Below are 14,596 nucleotides of genomic sequence, written 5' to 3'. Positions count from 1 at the left end.
TACCTCTGGCACACACAAGGACGCCAGAGGTAGTCCTTTGCTGGTCAAACATGTTTTTAGACTTTATATTGCTTATATTGCATTTTCAGTTGCTCTCCAGCAACTGAAAATGCTGGAGAGTGTTTCCCCAGCATTCATCCAGGTCCAGCTCTGGACACCTTGCGCAGAACCCAGCCTAGTTAAGCAGCCGTCTAGCTTCGTCTGATTTTATTTTTCAGATCCTCACAGAAAATATTGTAAGTGCAACTTGTTTTTGTTCAGGAATGGAGGGCTGACTGATCATAAAAGATTGGATTTGGGGGTTTTGACAGGCTGCTCAAGCTAAAAATACACTGAGACAATATTTAATCTAAGAATGGAAATGAAGTGTATAAAAGTAGAAAACCAGAAAAGTTGGAACAATTTGGAGAGAACTGTAAATAGAGCTTGTAATGATCCCTCTGGTCACCAGCTGATCTCTTGGTGGGTCTTGGTGGATTGACCTCACTATTCTGGTTTCTCCCTGAGGATCCAAACGGCCAGCACTCTGAATGTACTTCTACAGGGATGACACTGACTGCTCGTACCTACTCCAATTCAAATCAACCAAATTCTTCAAAAAAACAAACAAAAAAACAACAAACCTTGATGGTCTCAGGAATAAAGCCTCGACACAGACAGGGCTGTGGTAGTTTCGTTTAATACTGTTTTAATCTTAAAACTAATCAGTTTGTGGCCCTCCTCTTAAAAACAAAATCCTCCTTATTTTAGCTGAGCAATGTTAGGTAATCTGTTTAATCCTGCGAGTTCCAGCAGAGCTTTGGATTGTGGTTTCAATACACCGGCTCAAATGATTTTCTAAAGAAGCAGAAAAAAACTCTCACCACCTTGTTCTTGTTCCTCTTTCTGTCCTTCTTTTATTTGTTAATTTCTTTTTCAGCTTCTACCTACGCTCCTGTCAGTTCCCTCCACTCCCTCTCGTATCCTGTCCTCAGCCTCCTCCTCTCTGCTCATGTCTGCCTCGCTCGTTTTCAATTCTTTAATCTCTCCACATCCCTTTCCTCTCCTCCCAGTCTCTCTGATGTGTTGTCAGGCAGGCGGGAGCAGGAAGGTGCTAATGGCCCAGCGCATACAACACACAACCCCAGCATGTCGCTGGGCCCAGAGCTGCACTGAAAGCACTGAAGAGTCCATCAGGCTCCACACACACACCAAACACGCTCAGAAGACAGCAGCCACCGTGAGGGTGCAGGGGTGTGTGTGTGTGTGTGTGTTCCAAAAGCATTGATGCAACAGTTGGCTCAATCTAAGGCAGGTGACTCAGAACACACTACAGTTTACTCTACAGCATCAATGAATCAGACGCCCTGAGTGGTGCTTTAGTACATCTCCACATGAAGGAGTTTAACACAAGAGAGAGAGAGTGAAAGAGAGAGAGGGAACTTGTACATGCTACATACAAAATCTAAAAACATGTTTGACCAACAAAGGAAAGTCTTTTTTGTGAAGTAAGGACATTTCCCTAGTTCTCACATTATGCTGTGCTCCACTTTTAGCTTTACAGATTTGGTGTGAACAACGTTTTGGTTGATGATACGCAAATGGGGTAAGTGGGTTAGGCATAAATGCAGTTAATGTACTGAAATTAATGGAAGTCAATACAAATTCGTCGACAGGAGTAGAAGAGCATGTGTGCAGGGGTGGGCGGGGGTGTGTGTGTGTGTGTTTTCTTACTGCGGTCAGGGAAGTGAAATCTCTTTAAAATATCAGAAAAACATATTTTGTTGTTTGATGGAAATCTTTATGTATCAAATAAAACATTCCTTGCACCTCAGCATGTTCAAGTCCACTATTGGGGCGGATATCGGAATTCAATAACAGATCCTGAAATGGAGCCGACTCCTTTGTTTCCCAAAGTAGAAATGCCATTTTTGGTGTGAAAGTGCTACGTTTAGCCTGGTCTGGGTTAATGCTGTTTAACGATGTCTCGGCAGCATGTTCATCCCGCTTCCTGCTCAGATCTGCTCTCAGTGCCACTGAGAAATACCATCCAGCTTATGAGTCTCTACTCCGAGCTCATCACCCTGACAGTGCTCTGGCAGTTACTAACGCTGCGTTTGGAGGGGGAATAACAGCGAGCGGCAGGTAAATAATGTTCAAACGTGTCATCGTTTCACAGAGAACAGCCGCCGCCCCCTCAGGAAATGTCTGACGAATATTAATATGCGTTAACAGCAGACGTGGCGTGCCAAGCCTGCCAGGTATGGAGACGGACACGGGTTCTTGGTTTAAGGCCACAAAGTGTCGCTTCTCTTCTTCTCCCAGCTTTGTCAACCTGCTTCCCACTGCAGTGTGTGGGTGTGTTGGTGCTGGGCTGAGGGGGACTCCCATGAACCAGCACTAAGGCACAACTCATTAAGACACAAACAATCAATTTTCTGTTTTTATTACCTGCTGCTCCGCTTTATTGTCCCACAGGAACACTGAAGCAATGAAGTTGGAGAAAGAGGCTGAGTTATTCCTGAACACAGAGCTGGTCATGTATTGTGTTCTTTAGCTTTTTTACACAGTGCTGCACTAACGTTGGATCTAATCCCAAATCCTTTCAAGCAGCCAGACGTTTAAAGTCCTGCAGGTTTTCTGCTTTTTGTTGGTCTAAGTTCTGGTTATATTAAGACTGCACAATATCCATTTTTTTGAGGTGATGTTTTTAGCTCAATCACTGTTGAACTACAATAGGAGAGGTAGAAAAGCTGATGTTAGCTCTGGTTAAAAGAGGCACATTTCATGCTCCTGGAAATCCCCCCAGTGGAAAAATCAAACCTGTCGCTGCTCTCTACAGAGTCATTCCTGCAGCTAACATCTGCACAGCAAACAGTTGCAGTGCTCATCTAATGTTCCAACATGACACTAAAAATAAACAAGGCGACCTTAAATGCTCCTTTGGAAATTTGGATTCGGAATCTCCAATGACTTGACACTGTTTAGCAAGCAAAGTAATGACGCATAGAAACACTGACATAAGACTCAAGATGTCTTCTGACCACAGTCATATTGAATCGACAAAAGATTCCTGAAAAGGTTCATGCTTTGAATGCAGCTGTTTTCCATCACTTGTCAGTTGGCCAACAGACATGTACCGATACCAAGATCAGCTTTTTTTTATTGCTTTATTTCTGTTAGGTGACCTTGTGTGTGCTAACGGGCGTCTTTAAATGAAATGTACTATTATTAGGGCTGGGTTTTTAACTTGTACATTTGGATTAGTTAATTAAATTGATTTCAACATGTTAAAAATGTTGACGCAATCAATCGCTTTTTTTATTTTTTGGTCATACATAGGCCCCTGTATTATAATATGTTGCGTGTTTCTGGTGCACAAGCTACAGCCACGCACAACGGAAATGGACAGAACTGCCTCTCTTGCAGCCCCGTTTGTTTCTGCTTCAAAAACGATGTGAAGCAGAATTGAATACTGGAAAACACTAGTGCCGTGTTCAAATTGTACAAAATTGGGCAGGTCGCCGCAGTTATTCAAGCCTCAAATAGCATTTCAATTGCTAAACATGCTTCAGCAGCACAGATGTCCCCAACGCCAATGTCAGCATCCACAGTCCGTCCGTTTGTCTATCCATCTTCTTCCGCTTATCCGGAGTTGGGACATATGGGTAGCAGCCTAAGTAAGGAGGCCCAGACTTCATTCTTCCCAGCCACTTGGGCCAGCTTCTATAGGGGAACGCGGAAACATAGTCCCTCCAGCGTGTCCTGGGTGTTCCTCTGGATCTCCACATTTCTATAGAAGCTCCATGAACAATCAGGGCTTCCTGAAACACCAGAACGATAAAAGGCCAGAATAGCACCTTGCTCCACTCTGGTGGTTGAAGAACCTGGAGATTAAAAAGCTATAAATATCTTTGCTGTGGAGCTCATGTTTCTATTTATTCAACCACTTGGCAACTAAAAGGGGTTTTGAATTGAAAATGTTTATTTTGTCTATATATCATTTGATTAAAATGTGATCATTTAACTTAAACGGATTCAAAAATTAATACATTTGTTTCTGAGTTTGTCGTTTTTAAATTATCAATGTCTATTTTGCTGGCATATAATTTTTTTATGAAAACGCAATTAATTTTGATGATTTAATAATAGACCCTGCAATTAACTCGATTAAACATTTTTGATCCGAGTCCCACCACAAATTACTACCGAACTGAAGTATGCTGATAGGAGGTAATCAAATAAATTAAACATGCCCTCCATCAAACAAAATGGGCTCCCAAAAACAAAAACTGAAATGTTACTTGAACTGCAACTGCTGTAATCAAACGCATTCAGCCTTAAATGTGGATATAAATTCAGCTCCACACTTACAGGCCAATGTATGGCATGCAGAAATGGTTTGCTAACACAAACAGGAAATTAGCCAATCACATGACAGGATCTTCCTGCATTTGACATCCAGATGTGGTGAATATGAATGCATCAAGACGTTGGTGATGGTGGAAGCAAATGCACAAAAGCTGCAGCAGCAGAGAGTGCAGTTGAAAGTTTCATAAAAAGATGATAAACAAAAACTTGAAACAAGATTTAACAGGAGGAACCAGCAAGGAGGAACTGAGGCTGAGTAGTAAATATACTGGGGATTTTGATTACTAGAATAAGGAACAGATGGCCGACTAGAAGCAGGTTGCAGGTGTGAGGGGAGAGAGCAGACGGCAGGCTGAGGACAGAGAGAGAGAAAATGGCACGGGGGCGAGCGAGAGTACATAAGAGACTAGGAAATGAATACAACACTAAAGAATAACTAGACATAAGGAGCATAATTAAACTAGACAAGGAATAACTAGAAACGAGAAATAAACATCATAAACTAGAATCACTAGGAAAGGACTGAACTAAAGTAAAGCAGACACAAGACTGATCTAAACAAAGAAAGAGGTTAAGTAATACAGAATAATAAACAAATCTCAAAACAACCCAGAATCCCAACAGAATGGGCATTTTAAGAGACTTTGGTTGTTGGTGTAAGACTGGATGGTACTGGGATGTTTCCCAGCCACCATTTCCCAGGTTTACAGAAAAAGAAGGAGAAAATATTGCATCCATTGAGCAGTTGAGTGGATAAAACGTAATTGTTGCTGTCAGGGGGAGAGGAGAATGATTCTAGACGCCAGAAAGGCAACAGCAGTTCCAATCAAGAGGTAATGTAAGCAGAACACCGTCTTTGATCACAAACCTTGAAGCTTGGGCAAAAGCAGCAGAAAACAGGAAACTAAGGCTACTATTAACACGGCTCATTGACTTTCAACAGTACCAGACTGGAAAAAAAACCATTTCCTGGTTCAGTCTCTGTTTGAGCAGCAGAGGTACACTGTGGACAGACCACCGGTCCAGCTGACTCTACGCCTCAAAGAATTAAGTAGGATCTGAACGGGAAAGGGCTCCAAAACCGAACCAGCTCAATGTACCTCATAAAGAGGCAGACTTCCATCCTGTGTGTTAATTTCATGAAGCTAGACACATGAGGCCCACAGATGACTTCATGTTACAATCACAAGAAACATGTGCAGTTCATCTAATAACTCATTACACATGCTTCCAACTCAAATCAGTCTTGAGCTTTCAGATAGAGATCAGTTCGACTGTAATGGTTGTTTATGACATTCCATTTCCAGACACATTCACTGAACCAAGCTCAATTATTTTATTTAGTAGACGCCGGTTATTGCAGGTAGAATTCACAAATACTTCAGACGCCTCTCTGAAAATGAAATATTTAGATATTTATGCATACTTACTGAAGAAACCTTTGACTACTCAACCCTGAATAGGCGGGGGTCCACTGGACTGAATTCTGTGCATTTGTATATTTAATTGACACCATTTTTCTCAAATCATGATAAACATACATTAAGATGAGAATCATTCTAAAAACCCACACGATTTTAAAAAAGAATCTGATCTGCCACTGTTTTTATCCTTTTATTGTGTGAATAAAAAGTAAAGTGCAGTACAAATGTTTCAGAATGAATGTGTGAGTACGTGTGTGATTAATGATTCCCTTTTATTTGCCTTGTGTTGCTTCACCCGGGGGGAACACATGCTGCAGGAGTCTACGCAGTGTTCAGAACTACATCAGTTATTCCTAACACAACTCCCCTCCACCCCCCCACACACACACACCCAGATCATCAACAGGAGGGTGTGTTCTGTGTGTTGTTTAATGCCTTCATATGTACAGTAGAGCCAGAGACCGGAGCCTGATGAAGGCGCTTCAGAATGCATAATGACAGCTGCGTGCTCCGCCGCGCTGAGCTGACTCACATTAAATGTGGGCGTGCAGCCTTTTGTTGATTTTCAGATGTGTTTTAAGTGAAATGTCAGGGCGAGGAGTCAGAGCACAGATCATGCGTGAGCAGCTGTCTGTCAGGAAGCAACACGCAGTCATGATGCTCCGACGGTGACAGGAAAACGTGGAGTACAGCCTTTTCTAAATGGGAATCAGAGATAATTCTAAGGTTATTCCCAGGGTTTTTCTTATATTCCCACACAAGCTTTATTCAAAAAGGTTGTCCTAAATCAAGTGGATGGGGGTTTAAATTGGTCTTCTAAACATCAGAAAGCATCAAAGTTAGTATTCGTGGAGTACGGGTGCGCTGATGTGAAAATGTTGGCCGATGTTGATGTTTAATTTTGAACATTGCTGTTTTGGGTGATAACCAATATTTACCGAACTATTTCACTAACCTTTGGGTCCCATGTGGAAAAACAAGCACACCACTGACTGCATCACTGCTTCTGTTAAAACGCCCCACAATTCTGCACTGCGTCACTAACTTCACTTGGACTTATTACAGCAGGGCGCCATGTTGTATCTTACAGTCTCACCTCTCACACTGAGCCGTTTGATATGGCTGATTATCAAGATTTGATGAAGGGGCTTCAGACAGAGCGACACAGCTCCAAATTTCTAAATCATCCAGGGTGTCCCAGGGCTTCAAGTGAACCACAGAGCAAACACAAAATCTGGGAAGCCAAGACCATTTTTGTGCAGACCTGTTTCATTAAATTATTATTATTATTATCATCGTGAGCCACCATTCAAAAGTAATATCTGATTTTCATTGGTAATTTTTTTGTATTCCCCTTTTGATTATCATTGTTATCAATTTCAAGTTATGTAAGTGGCTACTGTGGGCTTCAGTTATTAGCAGAGGATTACAAACAAATGTTTTACACCTGTGTATATTACAATAAAATGAAACGGCATCAAAAGGTTTCTGTATTTTAAAGATGCAATACAAAAAGTGTGTTCCTTACACACATGGTAATATATCTGGTAACACTTCATTTGAAGCGATGTGCATAAGACTGACAGTCCACTGTCATAAACATGACATAACACCTGTCATGAACATGCAGGTGTCTTCATGTCATTTACCGAATGATAGTTCAAGTCAAGAGCCATAAATATTCACAAAGACTCCTTCATATTCATGACAGGTGTTATGTCATGTTTATGACAGTGCCATGTCAGCACACTCCTTCAAATAAAGGGCTACAATATATTTCAATAGTTGGTTTTTATTCATCTTGATAACTGTGGCTTATCTCTAATAGAAATCCCAAATTTTGTGTATAAGAAGATTTTAATATTTTATAATACAAATAAGGAAAAGTTAACTTCCCTATGAAGTTAACTTAGGGACTATGATTTTATATACCTGCTAATACACCTTTTGATGATATTCTAATTTCTTGAAAAGCACTTGAAAATGGCTTTCTCTTCAGGCTCAATTTCAACGAAACGAATGTTCACATTTCGACAGTTTAGAGTTCAAATTTAGGTTGAACGTTTTACTCGGAAAATGCAACGATATAAAAGAAAAAACCTCTCAGTGATTTAGTTCTTACCTGGTCCCAGTCTATATTGCGGAAAAACGTGTGTGACTTGATATCTGTGAAGCCTGTTTGGACCTGGCAACCAAGGCGCTCCTTGGGATCCTGTAGGGATGAGACATTGGTCAGCATCATGTTTACACACATACTGCAAGTACGTAGTGAATGCCTGCTCCATCTTTTCCTGCACCGTGGCTGTTTCACGACTGGATGCCGAACGTATTGTTCCGCGTTAAATAACTGGATGACCAGAGGTGACTGGTGTGGACGGCTCTCACCTTGTTTAGAAAGCCCTTCAGCACGCTGGCAGCTTTCACTGACAGAGACCTCGGGATGCGAATGGGCTTCTCGAGGATAACTGTCGACAAAAAGGAAGGACGGCCACAGGAGAAGAGAAAGAAGACAGAGACAATGAAAGGGCAGTCGTGAGTTGGGAGAAGGATGATTCAACCTGCCTGTGGGCGGCCATGTCTGCTGAGTGGGAGTCGGAGGAAGGGAGGACACGCAGTGAACGCTGCTCTGTTTTCTGCATCACGTTCCATGCTCCACTAATAACCTTGGAACTCACACAAATGAAAAGAGCTTGAAAACAGATTTTTTTTTCACCTTAAAACCTCACTTCAAGGATGTCCAAAGCATTCATCCTGAATTTCTGTTCAAGGTAATGTGATCAGAGTGTGTTTTTCACTCATGTTTCAGAATTACACACTGAAAAGTGGCTCTGTGTGCCGTTTACACACTTCAAACCGCAGCTACTAACTTCTCTGCTTTAGATCTTTCTGGAATCGTGCCACTCCTGGTGGCAGCATGTAGGAGTTTCTCTGTTAGCTCTGATTTGTTCTTTCTCAAGACTTAAGTTCAGATTTTTTTTTGGTTGTTTGTTTTTTTGATGCATGTTAGGACAATTAATCGCTCTGGTTCTGAGTGCTGCCCAGAGGGAAGAATTTTTACTTTTTTACATTAGAACAGTTGCCATCACCCCAAAACTCAGAGGGGTAGAAAAAGGAGGCTTTGTGGATGCAGAGCAGAACAGAGAGAAGGAAGTTCATCATAGTAGGCAATGATCACACCCAGACTCCAACAGCTCTCTGCCCAAACAACCAGGGAGAGAAGGAGCAGCAACAGCAAATGAAATACTGAGCTGTTAGCCTGTAATAACAGCCAGGAAATTGTCATAATCCTTCCTGCCTACAGCATGGACTCTTTTAGATAGATATTTTTCATAAGTATTTTTGAATTGAGAGGCTGAGAGATTTAGACAAATGGCACACAGGTCAAGGAACAGTTGAAAATTGACTATATTAGTCAAAGATTAGTTTCAATCTTGAGCGAGGGAGGTTCTGTGTCTGTTTTACTTTGAGGGAACATGGTTCACCATGTCCACCATGGTCTGTATAAAAAATGAGCCACAATATGCGATGGGAAAATTACATCTTGTATACAAAGCATGATCCTGGTCACTTACCACTGTGTAGCAGGTTCTTTGGAAAAGCAAAAAGAACATTACATGTTTTTACAGTAGTTAAATAAGAAGGCAACATCATGGTTCACAATTGGTTTCTGTATTTCTTAGGGTGTAAAGCACTTTGAACTGCCTTTGAATTGGGTTCAGTGCTCATCATAAAATATTATTGCAAATATTTTATTATTTTAAATACTATGTACAGTAAAACAACATAATTATTCAAGAACATTTTTATAATGTACCTATATCCTATGGGGTAATTTGCTCATTTTTAGATTTCTTAAATTCTCCCCTCTTGTTCCTGCTTTGACATAAATTTCTGGTTGATTATCAGAATAACTCCAATGTTCGCCGGTCTCTGAGTATCTTAGCTCTGGGGATGGCATGTGCTGCACCAACAGCCACAGCACACCCATGGCACCGGCGCCATCTCGGTGCCATATGGTGGGTGGCTCTTCTAGTGAAAGAGTTGGTTTCCGTTGGCAGGCGTTCGCCCAGGAACCTGCTGATCAGCCACAGAAAAACCACCAGGAGGATGGTACTGGTGGCAGATGCTAGCTGTGGCGCCGCGCTATAAGCTCCTGACGGTCACAGCTGAGACAAAGTGCGTCACACTGTAGTATGGAGGAATTTCTGCTGCTGCGGACAGTGCGAGGAAGGGAGGAGGAGGTGATGGGGTTGCGCTATGTAAGGAGACCATATGGCTCGAGGAAACACAAACACAAATAGAAGCAGAGAAATTCTCCACAATGATGAAGTGTGATGACACCTACAGCTCGATTTCTGCTGAGCTCTCGCTCTTTAGCACGCTGTTGCAACAAAGTTCAAAATTGGAGGCAAGATAGTCGGATCTGTGTTAGCCATATCTTTTTTTATCCAAAACCCTCTGATTGTATAAATTTTGAAACATCCAATAATGATTGTCAATAAGCAAATGAAACATGTCTCTTCAGGTCTCTTTAGACAGAGCTGCTACAGATATTAAAGAGGTACCAAAAAAAACTATTGAGGTGAACAACTAAGCCCAGTTTATACGTTTTAACATGAAGTTTTAAACTGAAGTTTTAACATGAAGAAAACGGTAAGAAAAAAAAACACGCACACACAGACCACAAAGTAGGGATGCAAACAATTGATTGACTTATGATTAATTTTTGTTTAATGGTTTAATATATATATTTTTTTCCTTTTGATTAACTAATAACATGAGCTTACACTTTCTTTCAGTGTTGTAGCACATAAGAGGGAATCACTGGTCATCCTTAAGCCGGAACCGATTGTAAGAGAAATAAACATGGCAGAACCATCCGAGAATGGGAAGGAGAAATGCTCCAAACAGAGTCCGCTGTCGGATGCTAATTGCACTTCAAGCGGTTCTGTTTTGAAATCTAAACAAACTCCGTAAGCTAAGTTACCACCTTAACTTACAGAGTGAAGGTGATCTGCGTTTATTCAGCTGATCCTCAAGACAGAGAGCACTGTCAACTTCTCAATCAAAAGTTATCGATGTGCCACGAAGGCGAGAATGATGCAGAAAAAGTTTATCATGATAGAAAAAGATGTGATGCCAATAAGCACAGTTGATTTTGAGGGATGTTGTGAGTGAGAGCACTTCATGGAGCCACGTTTTAACATTCCTTCAGGAGCAACTAAAACTGCCTGCTTAAAGCTACCCTACAACAAGAGGGAAGCTGAATTGGAAGCTGGATTAACAACACAAAGGGACTAATAAAGTATTTTAGAACTGAATAAATTGAAGTGAATCTCGACAAACAGCAGGTGGGATGAACATGTTGGTTTCTGCTCAGAATGCACATCTGCAAACATCCGACTGGCTGAGAAAATTACTGAATGCTGACATGCTGCTCCTGGAAAACTTGAACGTCTTGTTAAAGTGAAGCCACAGTTTAGTTTCCTTCTTATTAGAGCCAAGTGTGTGTTGTTGCAACAGCTCTGTGTAAATAAATGAGTTGGGCCAGTCTTTTAAAACCACATCAGTTTTATTTGATTGAGAAAATCCCCAAAACCTCACTCAAGAAATCTGACTACTTCACTTCCCATCCTTCAGTCCATGTTTTAAGAAGGTAGTGAAATGTTGTATTAAAAGACTAATCCTTTAGTTTATGACGCAAATATTTCAGTGACATAAATGGTTACTTCCATGTGGTCAGTTAAACCTGGCATTTTAGTAACTGGAGCTCATTTGTTCCCTGGATCGACTGATCCTCCGCTTAGATACGTCCAGCTTCTGATGCAAACTGATGACATCAACCAAACGCTGATTCAACTCCCTCAGCTGCTGCCCAAGTTGAGTCTTTCCTGCACAGATGGAGGCCTCCATCTTGGAACAAAGCTAACCTGCTGTGGTAAGCAGGGCTGCAACCATTCTGCAGTTGAATGAACATAGATGCTATCCATAGATCGATACACAGTTTTCTTGATGCTCAGGCCAGATTAGGTCATCATGTAAAGACCTACATGATCTCCTGGGCTTGATTTCTGACAGGTGCAAGAAATTAGTAACATCCTTCAGTTTGTATTTAACTTTTGACCCATTGTGCACTCCTACTTTCCATACCCCACATACCCCAGTGAGGTAGTCTCCCAGCACTCAACAGCAACTAAGGGAAACTTACTCCACTACACAGGTATACAAGTAGTAGCAAACTTGTTCAGGGGACAACTGACAGATATATTTAGTTTTCTAGTTCTGGCGTACCTCTCCCCATATAGCCCAAATCATAAACTGCGTCTGCATGCACGTTTTCAGAAAACCCTTAAGAAATTGTTTTATTGTCTCAAACCAAACCTGTCTGAAGATTCTCAGTTTTCCAGGTTTTTGTATTCAGGAAGGTTTAAAGGTTTTGTCTAAAATCTTAAATTAATGTCCCCCTCCATTCATTTAATATGGAACTTGTGGGACGAGGCGGCAGTTTATTGTCCTCATCCAGCCAAGCAACCGCCATAATTTGTGCATGTGAAATTTTGAGCTTGTGCACGTAGATGTGCACGAGAGGGCTGACAAAGCAACACAAGAAAGTTGAAAAATGTTCAACTTTTGTTGGTGTCTGCTGTCGTTCATCGCTCCCCTTGTGTCAAGCCCGTTGTGCTGTGAAATACGTAACCCTCAGCAGGAGAGAAGCTTTTAGGTCGAAATAGGTAGATTGATTAATCTGCTTTATGTAGTGCTAACAAGTTAAAATCTTCAGATTGATAGCATGCCTTAACGCATTAACATTAATTATAAAGTGAATTATGGCATTGGATCACTCTGTGTCATGTTGTATTATATTGTATTAGATGTCATTGATTTTTATTATCCTACTGTGACTGTTGTGTTAGTTAGCTTTGGTCCTTACAGAATAAAACAGTGCAGGTCTAAAGAACTGCAAAAACCTCGACAAAAACCTCCCTAGCAACTCCTGGAATTTCTTCAAATGTGTCCTTATAAAAATAAAATTGTGACGAACAGTGAAGCATTTCCTGCTCAGAACCCTGGATCCATCACCAACATTTCGTCACTGAAGCGACAGAAGAGAGTTCTGTGATTTCAGGTGGCTCAGGATAATGATCTGGCTCCATTTCTGCTCGATGAAAAGTCCATCAGCTGCCAAATGAAGCAAACGCATGAAGGAAACACTCCACTGGTCCTCACATGCAACCGAGTCCCATTTGTTATAGAGGCCATGATGTACTGCCAAATCCTCCAGGGCTCTTGTGGGGCAGGACTTCGTACTGAGGATGTGTTTAAAGCCAACGTCATTCCGAGTTCAAGCGTTTACACTGAGAGATTGAATAATTGCACCTCTTTTAAAGATTTATGTGATAACATGAACTGTTATGGTATTTGAAGAACACAGTTTACAGTCACGGACTCCATCCAGTTACACTGACGCAGCAGAAACTGATCAGGAGTGGCTTTCCAAATGTTCGTCGCTCGCCTGGATAGCGGATAGTGTCTCTGTAGCTGTTCAGCGTGTTAGTCCAGACCTACGTTATGTTACTGCCAGATCACGCAGACAAAGATGATTTCCAGTTTAAGGTCTAGTTTTTCTCTGTAGCACTGAAAAAATCTAGATAGTACAAAAAGGCCCAACTTTCACACTTACACTGTATACGTTCTGTATACTTCATTTTATTTTGTCAGCTGTAAAATTGTCCCAGTTTCATCTGAATGTCCCTGTTCCAAAGCTGCACTGCTATAAAATCCACTTTCTTCATAATTGACAAATTATTTTCTTAATCAGTTTCAAATAATTTTGAAATCAACTGTAACACTTTATTTGACGGCGTGTGCATAAGACTGACATGGCACTGTCATGACCATGACACAACACCTGTGATGAACATGAAGAAGTCTTTATGAATGTCTATGACTGATGTCATGAAGCGTCATTCTTTTAATGCAAAGTTTCTCTAAAAGTTGTGTTGACAGTCCATTAAAAGTGCCAACTTTGAATTAAAGTGACATCATTTACAAAATAATACAAAGTTGACACTTCTAGTGGACTTTTAATGCAACTTTTAGAGCAACTTTGCGTTAAAAGAATGACATTTCATGTCAACAGTCGTAGACATTCATAAAGACTCCTTCATGTTTATGACAGTGTCATGTCGTTTTTATGCACAAGCCGTTAAAGAAAGTGTTACCAGATCAACTAAGAATTAAACCAAAGACGAGGCATATGTAAAGTGAGCCAAGTGAAGGAAACCTCTGGACTACTTTGAGTTTTCAGTTGACCTTTCGGTCCAAGCTCCACGAAATGACTAAACTCAATCACTTCCAGCTTAGGGTAACAGCAAGCAGAGCGAATGACTGTGTCTCACCTTGGAAGAGGTATTCCTCTGTGTTCATGTCAGGATTGTCAGTAATAATATCAAACGGAGACCTTCCGGCCATCATCTCGAACATCAGCACACCCAGAGCCCACCAGTCTACACTGAAGCCTGGGGGAAACACACACACAGGATGGGCTGGTAACTAAGCAAAGTTCATCAGCATAAACTCGCCTCAGCAACACTTTTTGTTGCTTAGCACCAACACACATTCATGGATACTCGAGTGTGACATAATTTAAAGCAGCTTAGCAACCTTACAGGACAGAAATCCTGAAATGAAACTCTTGTTCCAGTTCCAGAACACCACGCTACAGATCTCACCATAGTCCTCTCCTCTCAGGATCTCCGGTGCAATGTAGTTGGGGGTCCCACAGAAAGTGCTGGTGGTGTCCCCCGGTCTGATCCCCTCCT

General features: G+C 41.3%; 2 protein-coding genes across 7 annotated transcripts in view; both read right to left on the bottom strand.

Annotated features, from left to right (window-relative positions):
- Window positions 1-14,596, bottom strand: part of LOC116721371 (tumor necrosis factor receptor superfamily member 14-like) — a 1,133,408-nt gene that overhangs the window by 658,531 nt on the left and 460,281 nt on the right. The gene's annotated exons all lie outside the window — the stretch shown is intronic.
- The window catches only part of prkcz (protein kinase C, zeta), a 106,731-nt gene that overhangs the window by 17,396 nt on the left and 74,739 nt on the right, over window positions 1-14,596 (bottom strand). For all 6 annotated transcript variants that reach the window (XM_032564622.1, XM_032564623.1, XM_032564624.1 and 3 more), the window contains 4 exons: window positions 14,507-14,594; window positions 14,174-14,293; window positions 8,160-8,239; window positions 7,897-7,986 (listed from right to left, as the gene is read on the bottom strand). In XM_032564622.1, the coding sequence (XP_032420513.1) occupies window positions 7,897-7,986; window positions 8,160-8,239; window positions 14,174-14,293; window positions 14,507-14,594 (378 nt within the window). The remainder of the gene's footprint in view (window positions 1-7,896; window positions 7,987-8,159; window positions 8,240-14,173; window positions 14,294-14,506; window positions 14,595-14,596) is intronic.

This window comes from Xiphophorus hellerii, chromosome 1, assembly GCF_003331165.1.
Source record: "Xiphophorus hellerii strain 12219 chromosome 1, Xiphophorus_hellerii-4.1, whole genome shotgun sequence".
Classification (NCBI taxonomy): Eukaryota; Metazoa; Chordata; class Actinopteri; order Cyprinodontiformes; family Poeciliidae; genus Xiphophorus; species Xiphophorus hellerii.
The sequence above is the reverse complement of the archived record's forward strand: the minus strand, read 5'-3'. Positions and strand labels throughout refer to the sequence as shown.